Genomic DNA, 18876 nt, shown 5'->3' on the forward strand with positions numbered 1-18876 from the left:
CGAGGCTGCAGGGAAAGGGCTGGAAGCAGGTCCAGGGTGGGGTGGGGAGATGCAGCTGAGCTGGCACTCGGGGAAGGGGATAACTCAGCAGGAATGCAGAACTCAGAGCTCAGCATTAAGCAGGCTCAGGATGATGAACTGGCAGCAGAGGCACTGAGGCTTCCTCCCGCACCTGTCCCTGCTGGCCTTAGCCACTGAAGACAGGGGGAACAGGTCTGGTCAGGCAGCTCCTCCTGCCGTAGGTGCTGCTGAGTAATGTCAGGGTGGAGAGACTGCCATGCAACRCTTTCCTTCCTCTGGGCCTGCCACAAACAGCAGCCAGTGCCACTGCCACAGCTCCAGCAATGTCCTTGGGTGCCACCCACCCCACAGGGACCCCCGGGGCTGGGGCACATAGGGGGCAGATCAGACCCGAGCCAAAGCCAACCAGCAGCACCCCTAAGAGCCCTCTGGCCCCTGCTCTGGTGGGGTATGGGCACAGGGAGCCAAACCCCCCAGATGGGGTCCGCTCCACCACCGAGGCCCTGCAGCCGTCAGGGGTAAATCCACCGCTCCTGGCTGGGGCAATCCCAGCCCAAGAAAGATGCCAGAGGCAGATGGCTTTGGCAGCTCCTTTATTCCAGCAGTTTGTGGGGAAGGGGAGGCAGGAAGCCAGGCTCATGACCACGTTTCAGACTGGAAGCGCTGGGACCTTTCCAGGGCTGTTAAATGCTCCTCTGCTTCYGATGGGGACAGGCCACCCTCCAGCTGCAGCACTGACTGCAGGGCCTCTGCCACCGCTGCTGGCATGTCCTTGGCATTCCTGAGGGAGAGAGCAGGACACAATGGAGTGCAGGCAGCAAAAAGGGGCAGAGCAGCAGCCCCAGTGCTCCTGGATCAGGAATCAGCAGTCCCAGAGCTAAGCCCACCACAGGGCAGTGGGACCCTGCCTCGTCCCTGGYACAGGGTAAAGGACAGGCTTGAGGGGCCATTACCCACAGGGCTCCCCAGCATGGGCAAAGATGCAGCCATGGGACCCCCACCCCAGGGAAGGAGCATCACAGCTCAGGACCCCAGACTCCAGCCCCACACAGGTCCATTTGCCAGCATCCTCATTAGAGACACGGGCAATATGCACRGGTTGGAATTGGTCAGCAGGAGAGCAGCAACCTGTCCTTTCATCTCTGGAATCACTCAATGTCAAACATGTCTGATCCTCAGCTGGGCAGCAGTGATTGCTCCTGTCCTGCTGCTGCCTGCTTTCAAGAAATCCAGAATGATTGGTTTGATGGTGACATGTGGAATCAAAGCCAGTTCAAACCTCAAAATCAGAGAAATGTTGGAGAAAACATCGAGCCATAGTGTAGAAAATACCCAAATAGAACTCAGTGCTTTCAAGCACAATTATTTCTTAGGGGAAATCAGAAATTCAGACTTTTTTTTCCTGGAGAGTTTCATTTGATGAACTGCCTGTGCGACAAAAAAAACATCTAATAAAAAATTTCCCAGGCTGCTCCAATTGGCACRAGCATCTGGCAACGTCCTTGCTGTTTCCCAAGAACAAGGCAGAATTCTGACTTGCGTTTGAAGCTGATTAACATCCCAAAATACCCAGAAAGGAGGTCTTCTTTTTTTGGAAGAGTCGAATTGTTTCTGAGTCAGGCACTGATATGCAAGTACAAGATAATGGAGCTGGGCTTTGTGATGGAAAACATGTCAAATAGCTATTTTTTTCAGAAAAAAGGAGACATTTTCAACCTTTTTGCCCTTGTGTGAGACAATGTGAGACAAGCTAGGAACAATGATAGAGCAGATCCAGTCCTGGCTCCCCAGAGTCCACCAGGCCCAGGGAGGGGAGGCAGGCACAAGTAATCCCCTGGCCCAGGGCTGCTGCTCAGGGTCAAACAGCGCAGGACTCACTTCCCCCGGCTTTCTCCCAGTCTGGCTGTTTTTGGGGGGAAAACAGGACCATTTTCAGGCTCACCCACCTGCACTTTCCTGCCGGGCACCCCACTGACTGTTCAGTTTGTGTGCCAGGGAGGGGCATGGTCATCCTGGGAGTCTTTCCACAGGGTTTGGGCTATTCAGGAAAGGAGGGACAGGGTCCTCTGCAATCAGGATAAAGTCACTTGTACAGGGACAATGGGGCTGTCAGATCCCACCTGCCTGATGGGGGCTCAAGGACACCCCATGCCAGGAATAAAGCCCCCAATGGGATGGGTCTCGGAGCAACCCCAATGTCCAAAATACCATTCTCATGGCCACATAAAATCTGCCATGGGGACAGCTGTGCAAGCCGTGCTCTTTCCAAGACACTGGTCCTCTCTGGGGATCTCCATCAGCACCAAAAAGTAGGAAAGAGAATGGAAGAAGGACAGAATAAAGCCATGACCCAACAGCTCAATAGTCTCAGCATTTGGGCTGTGGATGGAGATATAACCCCAAGTCCCAAGTGCTGCAACCCCCAGATCCAAAGGGAGGAATGCCCGGTTTGGGGTGAGGCTCCCGGAAGCCCTGTGATGCAGCAGTGAAGGATGGAGTGGGGTGGCCTGGCCTGCACTTCCTGGGAAGTAAACACAGATCTCCTTCTCCCAGGAATGCAGCGAGGCCAGTCTCACCCAGTGAGGTGCCGGGGGAGGTCCCGCTCTCGTGAGAGACAGGCAGCAAAGAACCTCCTGCAATTCCACTGCCTGCACTCCCCGGGTCATGGGGTGCACAACAAATACCATGGCCAGGCTCCCAGCAGCTCCAGAGCATTTCCCAAGCCTCGTCCTGGGTAGTGCAGCCAGTGAAAAGGACAGGCAGGTCAAGGGCTCTGCTCAGGACATAGGCACAGAGCTCAGGGCAGAACTGCTGATGCTCTGCCTCCAAAGGCCAGACCCCACTGGCCAGATGGCCAGCAGCTCCAGTGTCCAACCAGCCTGAGGCAAGCACCTGGACAGGGACTGCACTGTCAAATGAGGCTGGCTGGGGTGCAACAGGGCTCATCCCTGCCCCGGGAGGCAGTTTTGGGTGCAAAGAGTCAGACAGAATGTGCCAAGGCCCCCAAAGCTGCTCGTGAGCCCCAGCACCAGTAGGGATCCTGCCCACACAAGTGGCCACAGGCACCACAAAAGCCTTTTCTCCAGTTTCATCAAGCACTGCACGAGGAGAGGGCTGTGCAGGGGCCAGGGCTCTCTTGTGTGGATGTGCTGCGGGTCAGAGGCCAGGCAGGGGGAGGGGTGGGCACATGGCACAGGCTGGAGCAACTTTACCAGTTCCAGCTGTGCCCCTCCTAATGGGAGCATGGGGTAGGTGACAAAGGGCCCCCTGAGCCCAGGGCTCCTGGAGCAGGACACACAGAGCAGGAACAAGCTGTCCCTCTGCAGCAGGGGGCTGAGCCTCCAGGCAGCTGCAGAAGCAGAAATGTGCAGCCCTGCTCCTGCAAGCCCTGCACAAAGACCTCTCACTCACCCAGCCAGGTAGACATGAGCATTCCCAGTGCTCAGCAGCTCCCACACCAGCCTGCTGTTCTCCCGGATGCGGTGCTGGACATAAACCTTCTCCTCCTACAGGGAAACAGGGCACTGAGCCCACCAGCTCTGGAGCAGTCTCAGCTCCTGCTCTCAGGACCATTTTCAGGGGCTCAGGGCAGCACAGCCCCCTGGAACAGGAGGCACTGGGAGAGCAGTTGGATCAACAACCACATAGGGAAGGGGAACCCCCACCCAACATCAGCGCACTGGGAAGGGCTGGAGGGAGATGGGTGCAGCAGAGGAGCTTCAGTGGGGAACACTGGGCTCCAAGCAGCCCCCCAAAGCCTTTGTGTATCCACTGGTCAGGGCCATGACCTGGGGAGGCCCTGTGAGGGTTTCCCTCCTGCCCTCTCTTCTCCTGGCACAGGCAGAACAGGCCCTGTGGCTGCTCTGAGCCAAGTGTGGGACAGATAGGCTTCCCAGCAGCCCTGACTGCTGGAGACCTCAAACAGAACAGAAAGTTCAGAGAAATGGCCTCAGTCCCAGCCCCTGCCCTCCACTGTGCTTAGGGACTGGATAAGGACTGGCTTTTGGSACAGTACAGCCCACTCAAGGAGAGCTCCCAAAGGGTTAATCCACAAGACTTCAAACATCCAAGCAACTGCCTACGGCCCTGGCTCCTGCCCAAGAGAACACCATTGCCAACGTGCCTGAACACACTGCTGGCCCAGAAGGCTTCCGTGACAAAGGTGACACTGTGATGAAGGCCAGACCATGTGCTGGGCGTCCCCCCACACTGGATTCTGCACAGTGCTGAGCTAAGTCATGGGTGCAGCCCCCTCCCATGTGCCCCTCTCCAAAGACAGGACAGCCCTCGCTGTAGCTCAGGTCCTGCAGGCTGGAGATGTATGTGGGAACAGGCCTGAGCAGCTCCAGCCCCAGCTGTCACAGGTGCTGGTCACTRTGTGGGTCCCACAGCTCACTGGCTGATTGCCCTGGAATGCCAGCTCAGCCTGGGCAATGCCCATCACTAGCAATAGCAGAGCCAGCCTCAGTCTCAGCTTCATTAACAGTAACAAGCTCAGTGCTGCCAGAGGCCCTGCCAGCCAGGCTGGGCTCCAGGACCTGCAATTCCYGAGAAACCAGAGCAYCCCAGTGACAAACTGGGGCCACGATGTCTCAGAGCACCCACATCCAGCTGGGGCCAGTCTGCACTGTGGGCGGGTGTGATGGCACAGGAGGGAACTGAAGAGAGAAGAAGGACATGTGGCTCAGCTATGGAGCATCCCAGCCCCTRCCTGCATCTTTAACAAACTTTTTGATGAGTTAAGGGCTGTGGTATCTTCTGAAGCCAAAGGCATGAGAGCCCCATGTGGCTCATCCCAGCTGTCTGTGCTCACACTTTGCCTTGGGGGCAGAGGGCTATGGGACAAACTGCTTTGGTCTGTGGGGCAGGAGAGATGGGGACACTCTGATGGAAGTCCCATCCCTCCAGAATCAGCAGGGCAGAGGTGGCTCTGGCTGCTCTCCAGAGTCAGGGAGTAGTATGCCCCCCTCCACTGGTCATTCAACAACCCTCTGCAGAGCTGCTCCTGTTCATCAGACTTGGAAAGCCTTCACAGAAGCATCCAGCTCATGCCTTRCAAGTGAGGGGATAAAAAATGCTGGATTCACATCAACACATGTACACAGCCAGGAGAAACTGGCTTGGGCTTCTGCAGCTGAGCTACTGAGAGATCCCTTTTAATCAGATCTCTGTTCCAAAGCCAGGCTGAGCTTTTGGAGCCATCAAGAGACACAGCAAGGCAGTGAAACAGATCCCCAGCTCAGGGAGCCTCTGGCAGCACAGAAAGCCCTGCAGCCCCAAGTGGGGATGGCAGCTGCCCATCAGAGACACTGCCTGGGAGAGCAGGGAGCCAAGTGAGGGGCTGAGTTGTGGGGGTGCTCATAYCCACAGGCAGCTTTGTTCTGCACAGCTGGGGCTTGGAGAGCTGGCACAGAGGCCAGGCTCCTCAGCCTCAGCCAGGGTTCAGAGGAGCACTGTCGGGAGGGTGGTACTGAACCAAGGAAAGTTACTGCCTGGTGACCCTCCAAGAGGCTTGGGAGCCTTTTATCACTCACGTGGTCTAGCCAAACAATGCTACCTAATGCCTTATCTGCTCTGTGCTCTCCAGCCCTGTCCCAGCCACCTTTCCAGCTCAACTTACCCCACATGTCCCTGCAGGACAGGGGCACTGCAAGCTGGAGGGGATCACAGCCAGCACTGAGGTGTGGGGGGGAGTGAGGTGCCCACTGTGCCATCCCACCAGATCCCTCACAGGTCATGCCAACAGGTACAGGGGACAGACACGCTGGCACTGTGCCATCAGTGCTGCCAAAGATGCTGATGTGTGCATCCTCTACTCCCAAGCACTAACCTGGTCCCTGGAGAAGGCTGTGAAGAGTGTCAGGAAGCCTTTTGTCACCAGCTCTTCCCACTCTGTCTGGCAGTAGAAGTCCTTGGATTTGTATCGGCAGCCGAAGAACAGGCAGTTCCCTGCAGGAGAGAGCACCAGGGCTGTGCTGGGAGCACCCAATGCCCCAGAGTGTTGAGCACAGCTGGTGCCACCTCTGCTGACAGCCCYGGCCTGCAGAGCCAGGAGCCATGTGAGCACAAAATCAAGTGACCTGGGGCAACCAGAGCCCCCTGTGCTGAAAAAGCAAGAGGTGGGGGGCAGGTAGGGCAGATGCTTGTTCCTTGAGCCCTGGGAATGAGGATGGGATGGAGGCACAACTCCTTGTGCAGCAGCAGCTGAGCTCAGTAACCCATGTTCACCCTCAGAGAGGCAAGAAGGAGCCTCTGCAGAGCCCTACCCAACCCAAGAAGCTGCCCTGCAGCACAGCCCATAAATAACCACACAGGCTGCACACAGCAGGGTCTGCTCCTCACCTGGCCCACACCTCAAACACAGCAAAGCCTGACCAGTGGAATGCTCAGGAGCCCCCAGACCATCCTTCCATCTGCTGACACTGACCTGTCTGTGCAAGACACATCCCAAGTCCCTCCCAGCACCATCCTTCACCTTTACATCCCAGTGCCACCCGCTCCTGTATCGCTGCTCGGAAAGGTGCCACCCCCGTGCCAGGGCCAATCATGATCACAGGGGTGGCAGGGTCAGCTGGGAACTTCATTCCTCCTCTCTTCACCCAAAGAGGCACGTGGACATCACCTGGGAAACAAAAGAGATGAGAAAACATCACCCCACCCCAGTGCCCTGTGCCTGCCTGCAGAGGGTGAGCRGGCACCCAGCTCTTCAGGATGCTCCACAGACAGAGACACACCTGGCTCCTCACCCCCAGCAGCAAGGGCACACTGTGCATGTGTGAAAAGCACTTCAGGTATCTCAGCAGTGCCTCTGTAAGAACCTGAGTGAACCCCAGAGCAAGGCAAGAACCCCCCAGCACACAGGCTCATGCAATCCTCTCCTCACACAATCTGTGCCAGGGAAGATTGTGGTGAGGGCAAGCAGAGATCCCACCCTGGCTGGATTTAAGGGAGGCCAAACTGAACTCAGGGTGAAGAGYCCCATCTAGGTACTCTGATAAGCTYTTRGAGTCATACAGAGCAATTSTCTACCACCCTGCAGCTGGGAAACCCCATCACYTTGTCACATTTACTGCAGGACCCAGATGGAGGAGGTTTGTGGTTAGAGCAGATGAGCAGCACACACAGGCTTTGCAGGAACAGGGGGATGTGCTCAAAGGGCAGGGAGSCCCTGCAGGGATTGATAAATCAGATAAATTAGAGGGCCGGGCCATCACCAAACAGATGAAGTTCAACCTGGGATGGGGCAACCCTGSGTGTATGGACAGACTGGGCAATGAGAGGCTGGAGAGCAGCACCACGGGATTTTGGAAGTGAGTCAGCAGTGTCCTGGCAGCCAGGAGGGACATCCCTGTCCTGGGGGATCMGGCACAGCACTGCTGGCCAGRCCAGGGCTGTCCTGCTCTGCTCTGGGCTGGGGCGTCCTCACCTTGAACCATGGGGGCAGTTTTAGAAACATATATAAAAATATCAAATATATAAGAAAGATAAAACTATTAAAGAGTGTTCAAAGGAGGGCAGCAAAGGTGACAAAGGGCCTTAAGGAGAAGCCATATGAGAAGTGGCTGAGGGCACTGGGTCTGTGCAGCCTGGAGAAGAGGAGGGGAGACTCACTGCAGTTACAAGTACATGGTGAGGAGGAGGGGCAGACACTGATTTCTGCTCTGTAGTGACCAGACATAGGACCTGAGGGAACGGCCTGAAATTGTGTCAGGGGAGGGTCAGGCTGGAGATCAGGGAAAGGTTCTCCTGTCAGAGGGCACTGGGGCACTGCCCAGGCTCCCCAGGGAATGGTCCCGGCCCCGAGGCTGCCAGAGCTCCAGGAGCGTTTGGACAGCGCTGCCAGGGATGGACAGGGTGGGRYTGTTGGGGTGTCTGGGCAGGGACAGGAATTGTTCTGGATGATCTGGGGGGYCTCTTCCAGYTCAGYTTTTTCTGTGATTCTGTGAAAGGAAGCTGTGGCTCTGGGACTGGAGGTGCCCAGCAGTCACAGGGTACTACCAGCTCCAGGGTACCAGGAACAGCTCACAGTGGGAGAGCAGGGTCGAACAGCTGGGAGGAACCTGGGAGCTCAGGGCAAGCTGGAGAGGTACCCTGTGCTCTGATGAGGATGGGAGCAGTGAGGGAGGACAGGTACTGTGAGTTCAGCCTATGCTGCCAGGCTAGTGTTCTCCCCATGGAGCTGCTGCTCCAGCCAGCGCCTGGATCAGCACCCACACAGCTCAATCCCAGGCCCAGCGATGAGCACCATGTGCTGTGGAAGGCGCTGAGGACGCTCACAGAGCCCAGCACTTACCCTGCTCTGGGTTGAGGGAAGCCAGCCAGGTGGAGCAGAGCCCACGGCGGGGTTTGCTGAGCCGGGTCTTGTACCGCACCACAGCCACAAGGATCTGCAGCCGCACGGGCTGGGCCTGTGTCACACAGGAGCCATGAGATGTGAGCACACACCCCGCACAGCTGCTCAGGGAGAGCCCAGCACCTCCTCCAGGGACAAAGCCTGTGCCCAGCTCCCACCAGGGTGTCTGCAAYACTTGTCCTAGTCTGAAACAGCCACTTGCAATGGAGCACAGTCTTGCCCAGAATCATTCTGATGGGGAAGGGGTTCTCCTGAAGAAGCACAGCTACAGGAATGCTCTGCACAGCTGGCAACAGTGACTGTCCAACCCAAGAGTTCCCCGCGGAGGACAAACCCAGCTGTGCACAGGCTGAGCCTGAAGGCCCTCGGGCCTGTCCCACTGCCACCTCCCGGCAGGAGCAGGGAGCAGCACTGCCCCTTCCCCAGCTCCCGGGACACGGCCACGGCACCACATCCCACTGCTCCAAGGGACAGCAACACCAGACCTCCGAGGTGCACTGCAACAGTCCTGCCACTTGCAGGGCTGCAGGAGAGCAAGTGCCCTAATCTGAAGGCTGGCACAGCCCCGAAGTTTGCATCCAGCACATTAGGCTGCTGCAGGCTCAGGGCAGAGCAGGGATTTGGGTGGGCTGTGGGGGCTCTAGGGGCCCGGGAGTACAGCCTGGACATCTGCTGAAGCATGCACAGCACCCACAGTGAGCCCAGGCCCTGCCAGACCCTCTGCTCAGAGCTGACATGAGGCCAGAAGGGCTGAGCTCTTACCAGCAGGGAGGAGGCAATGGAGAAGGCGCGGGGTCTGATGCGYGGGATGAGGTCCAGCAGGTAATCGGCTGGAATGGCACTAGTGGTGTGAGGGAAATCCCACATGACCTGCAAAGCCAAGAGTGGGAGGCCWGGTGCACCCCAGAAGGCAGCCTGCCTGCCCTCAGGGTGCCAGAGGCTGTCCCACACACCTGTGCCACACTGCCTTGGGCACCTCTGAGCACCAACCACCCTGTCCCAGTGCCCTCTGCCCCCCAGAGCAGCACAGAGGCCCCCCAAGAGCCCAGAAGGATTTAGAGTTGGGCTCTGCTGCCAGTGGAAATCCACAGACTTCAGAAAGTGGGTGAAGTAGATTAAATTCCTCAGCCAAGAATTATGGCTGATCACCTGCCTGGGTGCTTCCAGCCCTGGCACAGCCCTGCCAGGGCAGGTGTGCCCTGCTGCCCAGCCTCACCTCCAGCGTGGTCCTGCGGGGCCGGTTGCAGTAGCTGTACAGCTCCTCCTGGCCCTGTGCTGAGCTGAACTCCTGCAGCTTCTCCCGCTCCAGCTCATTCGTGGAGAAGTAGGAGAGGAGCTCAAAGAAGGAGCGSCGTGGCACGCAGGAGATGTCCAGGTAGTGCGTGACCAGGTAGCGGATGGTGCAGGGCTGCGGCAGGAGGGGAGGGAGGGATGTGCCTGCAAGGCAAGGCAGCGSGGACAGCTCAGGGCCAGTGTCTGCTGTCCCCAGAGCAGGGCAGCCCTACTGCCTGCAGGCCCCACACGCTGCACCCACATGTTACTGGAGCCAACTGCACCCATCCCTGCCCCCACCACGGGCCCCCACTCCCCCCTGCTCCCTCGTTTGCTTTTCAAACCCAAAAGTTTGCAGCAGAGGAAATCAGAGTTGTTCAGCTGCCCCTTACTCCTGGCAGGTGCTTTGGGACAATTCCTTCTCCACATAGCTCCCATCCTCCTGCACACAATGCAGGGAAATAACCAACAGTGTCACATGTCAGGCCTGTCCATRTCTCCCATGTCTCTCCCAAGAGTGTGAGGAGTAGCCTGAATTTCTCTTGGGTTTGTCTGCCAGGCAAAAATTCCRGAATGGAGACACAGGAAAGTTGGAGGTGGAATGGGGGCTCAGGGGCCAGGAGAAAATCTCTCCCAGTTCTATGCAGGCACCAAGAGCTCTGGGGACTTCAAGCCACCTCTGGTTGCTGGTGCTGGTTTGAGGATACAGAAGCCCCTCAGGAGGTCCCTGGGGCAGAGGCAGAGTGGGGAGCCTGCACACCCACACAAGGAAGCACAGGATCCCCAGCTTGGGCCAGGGGCTGAGGCGGCTGCAGGATCCTCCCCACTCTGTACTGGGCTTCCATGACACACAGCCCAGGTGGAGCTTGGCACTGCTGGATTCCTCCCAGTCACACTGGTCCTGCACAGGACCCATGTGCACAACACTGGAGGGAAGGACAGTGTCCACACTGCCAGACAGGCAGGTRTCCTGTATCCATTCAACACTCCCAACCAGCTCTACAAAGGAAGAGCAGAGCTCCAGGCTGGGTCAGAGCTCAGGGGATGCCCTGTCTCAGCAGGAAGGGAAAGGAGCAGCAGGCAGGACCTACCAGGCTCCGTGGGCTCCAGCACAAAGCATCTGTCTGGCTCCAGGCGCAGGAGCTGGCAGAACTGCTGCACATCTTCGGGGCAGTTCTGGGGCTGGATCATCACTACATCCCCGGCACTGAACCTGTGGGTGCAGTGGGAGCTGCCAYGCAGAGCCACRGGGCAGAGTCACAAGCACAGCACTRCCACCCCAACCAGCACCSACCACAGGGGAGACAAACTCTGTCTGACAGGCAAAGGGAGCTGGTCTGTGGGCAGGACCCCCACCCCATACACTCCTGATGCCATGGATGGGGACTCGCAGCAGGGACCACGACCACAAGGCTACAGCCTCAGACACCAGCAGAAGAGGAGGGCAGGCTACAGGACATGTGGTCCCACACAGCAAAGCTTGGGGGAGTCAGGAGAATGCTCACGTGATCCCTGAGCCTGCGATGTCGAACTCGATGAGCCGGACATCCTGGAAATGGGATTGTGCCGTGACCCTCTTGTTGGACACCACGCGGGCAGCAAAGGGATGGAGCTCGCAGGGAGCACCCTGGGGTGCTGTTGGCTGCAGCAGGTCACTGCCAGGGTGTGGGGAGTCCTCAGGCAGGTAGTGCAGGGTGTATTTGGGGGGCAGGCTGTGGGGAGGAGAGCAATGCAGCRGGGTTACCTCCATGCCACAGCTCCTCACTGCTGCAAGATGAGAGGCAGGGAGAGGCTTGGAATCCCCCACTGGATCCACCACCCATTGYCCCCTGGAGCTGGCCTGTGCAAGGGGATGCCATGAACACTACCAGGAGGAGATCCAAAGGCTCCAGAGCAGGCAGAGGGAGGCTGTCTGGGCACACAGCTCTGCCAGGGGCAGAGGCACATCAGAACAACAAGATGGGCAGACAGCTGCCACGCGCCCCCAGGGACAAATGGACATCCAGCCAGAGACGGGTCACTGGTGGCCAAAACACAGGAGACACTTGGACAGCAGAGGCTGTGTGGGGAGGGCTCCTGCTCCAARCAGAGCGCATCCCCACTCTGGAGAACAGCCAAGGATGCAGAGCATTTCACCCCAGCCAGCCCCAGCCATCCATGCCCACSCCCTGCACTCACCGCACGTCGGGACTGATGATCTCAAGGCCAGGAGGGAGAGGATACAAGGCAAGGATCTTGTCCCATAAGGCCACGAGCCAGGGATCAACCACTGCATCTGGCCTGCAAGGGGAAAATTCAGGCTGCAGCAGTGTAACATCATTCCTTCAGGATGGAGCCTTGCTACCCTTGCTCCCGCCCAACAATCACCTCCACAGTCACCCCAGGCCATTCTCTTCCAGCTTCAGGTCGAAGATGAACGTATCTTAGGCACTCTAAGCCCTCACTGGCTCACTCTCTGGGGCCCAACCATTGCTGCTTGAACAGGACCCCCTGATCCAAAGCAGCACCTGTGGGGTTACTGACTCCCCGAGCCATCCACAGCTTTTGCCCCATGTCAGGTGAGAACAACTGAGGCTGCAGTAATGCCTGCAGGTACAGAGCTATGTGACACAGCCATGCCCTGCTCTGAACAAGGCTGGGACTGGCCAGGAGTCATGGCCATGTTCTCGGGGTCATGAGACACCCTGGAGAAACAGGTGGCCCAGGTCCTGGCCCAGGAGGCTCTGAGAAGAGATCAGGACATTCCCAGAGAACTGCAGAAGCAGCCCCATGTGGGAGCAGCCTACTGCTGTGCCCAGGCTGGGGTAAAGCACACACAGCCCTGCCATCAGCCCCAGGACAGCGCTGCAGCACACCCCAGGGATGTTCCTGCCACCCACCTTTGGGCTCTTACCCCAGGTCATGCTGGTCATCTCCCAAGGCCACTGGCAGCAGYGGATTGCCCCCGAGCTGTAGCACCCGTTTGTGCAGCTTCTTCGCAACAAAATTAAACCTGAGCAGAGAATACCACAGGGCAGGGCTGCTCCAGCAGCCAGCACACACTGCCAGGGTCACCAGAGCAGCACACATGCAGAGCTGGCACTGTGACGTGGCCCACACCCTGCCCAGCCTATGCCAGTTCACAGAACTAGCTCAGCCCCTGCAAGCCACCTCCCCAATTCCATGCCCGTGTGCCATGGGATGTGACTGGTGCTGCTGCAAAGCTTCCCCCAGCAAAAAGGGCCACTTGCTGGCCCTCACAGGCTGTGCCCAGCTCCCACATGGGACAAGGAGAGGTGCAGCTTCCCTTCAGGGCAGTTTGTGTCCTGGGCCATGGAACATTTCCTTCCCTCCAGCCCCTCACTGCCCCACAGAGCTCAGGCACACCCAGCCCTCCCACTACAGCTCTTTGGRGGCATACAGGAACAATACTCTGGGAGAGACCTGGAACCAAAAGGGCTGGCTGCCACCTCTGTTTGACATCTCCTTGGCCCTGGATAGTGTACAGGCTTTCCTGCAGTTCACATGGAAAACTACATGACTGTGATAAAGGACTGGCACACGGTGTCTGACGCACTGCAGCAAAGCATCCTTGGAGAGGTCAGGAGGAAAAGAAAAGGGCAGAAGCCTAATTCCTGGGCATTAGRAGGGACACAGGCTGGTAGGACAAAGATTTTTAAGGCTGATAGGAATTACATTTTGTCTGAGCTGCTGCTCCAGAGTCAAACTCTGTMTCCCCTTACCCCCTTTGTTCTCCAGCCACTCTGGTCTCTACTGCAGAGAGCTGTAAGGAGCAGCTGCCCAGGAGCTGCAGAGCTGCTTACTTGGGGTAGGAGGAGTCACCGAGGCCCAGCACGGCGTAGTCCAGCTGGCACAGGGAGCCGGCTGGGAGGTTCTTCCGGAACAGAAACCGCCAGAACATCTACGAGGGACAYAGCTGGAGAGTCCTGCTGCTGCCAAGGCACCTTCCCTGCCTGCCTGTCCCCACATCCCTGCTCAGCCACCCACTGSGTCCCTCCTGAATCCCAGCAGAGTGGGGAGCACGCTTTCTGCAGCAGTGACCCCTGCAAGTCACCTCCTCAGCCCCCTGCTCATGTGCCATGGGATGGTGCTGCTGCAAAGCTCCCCCCAGTAAAAACAACCACTGCTTGAGCTGCTTCAGAGAAAAAGCTCTGGAGCAGGAATATAACAGCAACAGAACAGGAGCACACCCTACCTTCATGTTGTCRGGTGGGTCTCCCTGGCCAGTGGTTGCACACACAAACACCACCAAAGGCTCGTGGATGAGGTTGGCCTGTGGATACAAACATGGCACAGTCAGGTCAGCAGCCTCCAAACCAYRCTGAAGCCAGGCTGGRAGARCTGGRGGTGTTCAGCCTGGAGAAGAGTAGGCTCCAGGGAGATCTTAGAGCCCCTTCCCGTGCCTAAAGGAGCTCCAGAASAGCTGCAGAAGCACTTGGGACAAGGGCCTGGAGGGACAGGACAAGGGGRAATGGCCACAAAGCTGAAGGAGGACAGGTTTAGATGAGATATTAGGAAGAATTTCCTTCCTAATGGGGGTGGTGAAGCCTTGGCACAGGTTGCCCAGCAAGGATGTGCACTCCCCATCCCTGCAAGTGCTCAAAGCCATGTTGGACAGGGCTTGAAGCAATGAGCTGTCAGAGTTCATTAGTGTTTGGTCAGAGTGCAATTGTTGGGGTGTCCTGGCCTGGCCAGGAGTTGATTGGATGATCCTGATGGGCTGCTTCTAACTCAGCATATTCTATGATTCCAYRGTCCAGTGGGAGGTGTCCCTGTCCATGGGGCTGGTGGAGATGGAGCAGGAGCAGCAGTGCCTGGAGCAGCCCCCGTGTCCCACTCACCACATCACAGCTGTCCAGGGCCTCCACTCGGCACCGCAAGTGCCAGCGCTTGGCTTCTCTCCCAATCCTCTCGGCMGTGTCCTGAGCTGTCCCAGTCTGGCTGCCAAAAAGAACGAGCAGTCTCCGTTCTGCCATCTGCAAGAGACAACAGCAGGGGATCAGCCGAGGGAAGGGAGACAAGGGGAGGCAGAGCTGGGCCTGCCCTGGGCTCAGCAGCATCGACCCCACCCAGGGGCTGGGGGTGCAGGGGTACCCGTGGGGCTGAACAGCACACAGCCAGCACAGGGATGAATGGTTGGGATTGAGCACTGGGATTCAAGGCTCCCAGGCTCTTTTCCCACCCCTGTGCAGCACTGAGAGAGTGATCCCATGTCCCAGCCAGTAGGATAAGCTGTGCTGCTTGTCCCCACTGCCAGGAGTGACTAAAATCCATATCCTGGCTCATTGAACTGTCCTCACCAGCACAGGGGGAGTGCAGCCCTGGAATCAGCTGTACCCCATTTCAGGGTTTAACTTTCCTGTGAGCCCTGTGAATCCTCCCTCACCTGAGGGGCCTGGGGAAGAGCCTGGAGGCTCAGGGACACAAAGGTGTGACCAGACACACACAGAGCTCTCTGCGAGGCTCTGACAGAGGAGGAGCCCAACCTGGAGAGAATCCAACCCAGAGAGATGCTAAGCAGCAAACAGGTGCTGTCACCCATAGAATAACAATAAATGAAATCATCATCATAATAAAAAAAAATAGTATCACCTWATCGCAGAGTGGTTTGGGCTGGAAGAGACCTTAATGTTTATTTCATTCCACCTCTGCCATGGCAGGGACACCTCCCACTGTCCCAGGCTGCTCCCAGCCCCAATGTCCAGCCTGGCCTTGGGCACTGCCAGGGAYCCAGGGRCAGCCACAGCTTCTCTGGGCACCCTGTGCCAGGGCCTGCCCACCCTCCCAGGGAACAATTCCTTCCCAATATCCCATCCATCCCTGCCCTGTCCTGTGTCCTGTCCCTCCATCCCTTGTCCCCAGTCCCTCTCCAGCTCTCCTGGAGCCCCTTTAGGCGCTGGCAGGGGTTCCCCGGTGATTCTCCTCTCCAGGTGAGCACCCCCGGCCCTGGGGCCGATCCCGCCCGGCTCCGCGGGACTCACCGTGCACCGGCCCCATCCCGCCGTGACGTCACCACTGCGCGACAGCTCCCGCTGACGTCATCACCCCGGCTGAGGGCCGGGACTGCCCGGGCACCGTCCCTCACGCCTGATGACGTCATCCGATCACCGCCTCYCCCCGTGACGCCATCGCCCCGCGCCGCCGGGCCGGGCCGGGCCTGGTGCCGGTGCCCATTCACGGGCCGGGGCCGGACAGCGCCTGCTGCCGGTGCCGGTGCCGGTGCCGGGCCGGGGTTGGTGCCGGTGCCGGTCAGAGCTTGGTGCTGGTGCCGGGTCGGGGTTGGTGCCGGCTCAGGGCTTGGTGCCGGTGCCCATTCACGGGCCGGGGTTGGTGCCGGGCCGGGCCTGGTGCCGGTGCCGGGGTTGGTGCCGGGCCGGGGTTGGTGTCGGTCAGGGCTTGGTGCCAGTGTCGGTGCCCGGGCCAGGCCGGTGCCGGTGCCGTAGCCCCGGACAATGCTGTTCTCCCTGCGGGAGCTCGTGCAGTGGCTCGGCTTCGCCACGTTCGAGATCTTCCTGCACGGGCTGGCCCTGCTCGCCTTCTCCGTGCTGCTCGTGCTCAAGGTGGACGGCGCGGCCGCCGCGCTCTCCTGGTGGATCGTGTTCGTGCCCTTCTTTGCCGCCGACGGGCTCAGCACCTACTTCACCACCATCGTGTCCGTGCGGCTGTTCCAGGACGGTGAGAAGCGCCTGGCGGTGCTGCGGCTYTTCTGGATCCTCACCATCCTCAGCCTCAAGTTCGTGTTCGAGATGCTGCTGTGCCAGAAGCTGGTGGAGCACACGCGGGAGCTCTGGTACGGGCTCATCATGTCTCCCGTGTTCATCCTGCTGCAGCTGCTGATGATCCGGGCGTGCCGCGTGAACTGAGCCCCGGCACAGTGTGGGGACACCCGGCAGTGCTCCCGGGGATGCTCCTGGGGCTGCTCCCGCCGCAGTGTCCGTGCCGAGGGGCAGGGGACAGTCTGGGACAGGGGCTGTGCCCCGGCTGGCGCCCGTGTTGCAGAGCATCACGTTTGTCCRAAAGCTCCACACCCATCCCTGTTTGTGCTCCCTCAGCTCCTGCCTTGTCGTGTCCTGCGAGCGCTACTGGGTGTGACAGTTATTTTATTTTAGAATAAAAATGTGTTGAAGGATCGGGTTTATTTATAACATTCTCTTTGCCTAGAAAGCAGTTGTACCTAAAACTGCTGCCTGGAGAGCAGGAATTGCTGGAGGGTGGATAGTTGCTGTAGATCTGGTACAGCCCAGACTGCTGCCCTGCCCTGCCCTGCCCAGCAGCTGGCTCATGGATTTCCATCTGTCCCTTCACCTTCCTGAGCACTTCATTCCTTCAGCATTTCATCCCTTCTGACAGGGTTTTGAAAGATCATGTTGAGATCACTGATATGTGTGGTTTTGAACAGGAATATGATTTTTCTTCTTTGTATTTCACTCCATTTTCTAAATATAGAAACAAGGGAGTGGGTAGGGCAGGAGTGTGCACGGCTGATGCTGGTTCTGAAGCGGGGGGTCTCACTRAGCCCCAGCTTTGGGGTGCAACCACTGTCCTCAGAGTCTCCAGAGAAMAGCAGGAATTCAGTGTTCCTCATGGAAGTGCAGACCAGTGTGTGAAGTGATAATGTCACAGTGAAGTCCCAGTGCCAGGGGCATCCTGACATCCCTCCTGTCCAGTTCCCACCAKGAGGGTGTTTGGGGATGATGGATCTGCCCCTCGCCCTCAGCCCAGATTCTGGTGTCCTTCCCAYGCTGTGTTACAGACCTGTGTGCTCAGTGCTGACTGTTCCCTCTGACCAAACCCCTCCTGGCTGCCAGGGCTTCCCTTCCAACCCCAGCTACTCCCAGGCCAGCTCTGCCTCTGTCCCCTCCCTCTCTCCCCTGGTGCCCTGTGCAGGTGGGATCAGGGACAGGAACTGCCTTGTCACTGCTCTGCTGTGTCACTGCTGCCAGCCACCAGGGCGGTGTTGGTGGGGCTGATGTCCCCGTGAGATCCTCTGATGCCGACGAGGCCAGCGCTGCTCCTCTTCTCTCTGGGCACTGCGCAGGAGCTCCCCTCGGTGACACTGGCTGTCCCTTCATGCTGTCCCTTCGTGCTGCTACTGGCCCGCCGGGCTGTCACACAACAGTGGTGGAGAGCCAGAAACCCGGGCCAGCAGGATCCATGAACTGACACAGATCCAGCCCAGASTCATCTGTACAGGGGGCTGGATGCTCAGTGTGACACACTGCCCACCAGCCTCTTTCAAGTGGCACCTGGCTCCATGTCCCCAGACACTCCAGGTGGCCCATCCTGGGCACATACCAGGAGGATACAGGACAGGAGTATCCCTTTTGCTCAGTGCTCTCCCAGTTAAGGGARGGGATTGTCCTGYTCTGCTCTGGGCCYGRGCAGCCTYACYTCAAGTCCTGGGGRCAGTTTTGGACACCACATTGTAAGAAAGATCTAAAGCYGTCAGAGAGTGTTCAAAGGAGKGRCACGTTGGAGGCTGATGGGTCTGGACGGGCTCTCAGGAGCAGCTGAGGGCACTGGGATTGTTCAGCTGRAGGAGACTGAGRTCAAACCTCACCCRGGRTCTGCAGCTCCTCCTGAGGGGCAGCTCCRATCTCTGCTCTGGRASAGGGACWGGAMCCAGGGAATGGCTGGAGYTGGGCCAGGGCAGGCTCAGGCTGGAGATCAGGGAAAGATTCTTCTGTCCCCAGAGGGTGCTGGCACTGCCCAGGCTCCCCAGGGAATGGTCCCGGCCCCGAGGCTGCCAGAGCTCCAGGAGCGTTTGGACAGCGCTGCCAGGGATGGACAGGGTGGGGTTGTTGGGGTGTCTGGGCAGGGMYAGGRKCTGGACTGGATGATCATGGGGGYCCCTCCCAGCCCAGGATATTCTGCGATTCTGTGATTCTTGCACACCCTGAGGTGGCACTGGACCTGCCTCACAGCTGCTCTTCAGCTCCTGCTTCACCTTGGGAAGTGATTTCCSAGGGTTGGTGTCATTGTAGCAGCCCCAGGTGTTCAGGTTGGGCCCCTTGGAGCCACTCATGCACTCACCTGGCCGAGGACAGGGAGGAGGCAGCCAACTGCTCCTCATCACCTGCAGCTCACAGGGTGTGAGGTCATTCCCCTCTTGGTGTGGCTGTACCAACACCCCCAATCACCCTGAGCGCACAGCCCGCGGGTGTTCCATCACCTGCTGTCACACAAACAGTGTCAGCAGTGGCACAGGGTCACTGGTGTGGGGCTGGGGG

The 18876-nt window shown here is 58.5% G+C and overlaps 2 protein-coding genes across 3 annotated transcripts; one reads left to right on the plus strand and one right to left on the minus strand.

The window, feature by feature from the left end:
• Positions 1-599: 599 nt before the first annotated feature.
• Positions 600-15709, minus strand: NDOR1 (NADPH dependent diflavin oxidoreductase 1). 2 transcript variants are annotated; one of them, XM_057379830.1, is made up of 15 exons: positions 15628-15709; positions 14488-14622; positions 13842-13919; positions 13450-13547; positions 12540-12638; positions 11825-11926; positions 11152-11358; positions 10738-10859; positions 9591-9811; positions 9137-9244; positions 8315-8429; positions 6497-6643; positions 5852-5970; positions 3433-3527; positions 600-802 (listed from the first exon to the last, which is right to left on the minus strand). In XM_057379830.1, exons 2-15 carry the CDS (start codon positions 14620-14622, stop codon positions 658-660), a joined length of 1791 nt encoding a protein of 596 aa, XP_057235813.1. In that variant the 5' UTR covers positions 15628-15709; the 3' UTR covers positions 600-657. The 2 variants fall into 2 exon arrangements, with proteins under 2 accessions (XP_057235813.1, XP_057235814.1); XM_057379831.1 differs by lacking the exon at positions 3433-3527.
• Positions 15710-15855: 146 nt separating this feature from the next.
• Positions 15856-16777, plus strand: TMEM203 (transmembrane protein 203). Its single transcript, XM_057379833.1, has one exon. It carries the CDS (start codon positions 16099-16101, stop codon positions 16507-16509), a length of 411 nt encoding a protein of 136 aa, XP_057235816.1. The 5' UTR covers positions 15856-16098; the 3' UTR covers positions 16510-16777.
• The last annotated feature ends 2099 nt before the right edge of the window (positions 16778-18876 follow it).

Source organism: Malurus melanocephalus, unplaced genomic scaffold (genome assembly GCF_030028575.1).
Source record: "Malurus melanocephalus ecotype Western Australia unplaced genomic scaffold, MMel_1.1 scaffold_424, whole genome shotgun sequence".
In the NCBI taxonomy this organism is placed as follows: domain Eukaryota; kingdom Metazoa; phylum Chordata; class Aves; order Passeriformes; family Maluridae; genus Malurus; species Malurus melanocephalus.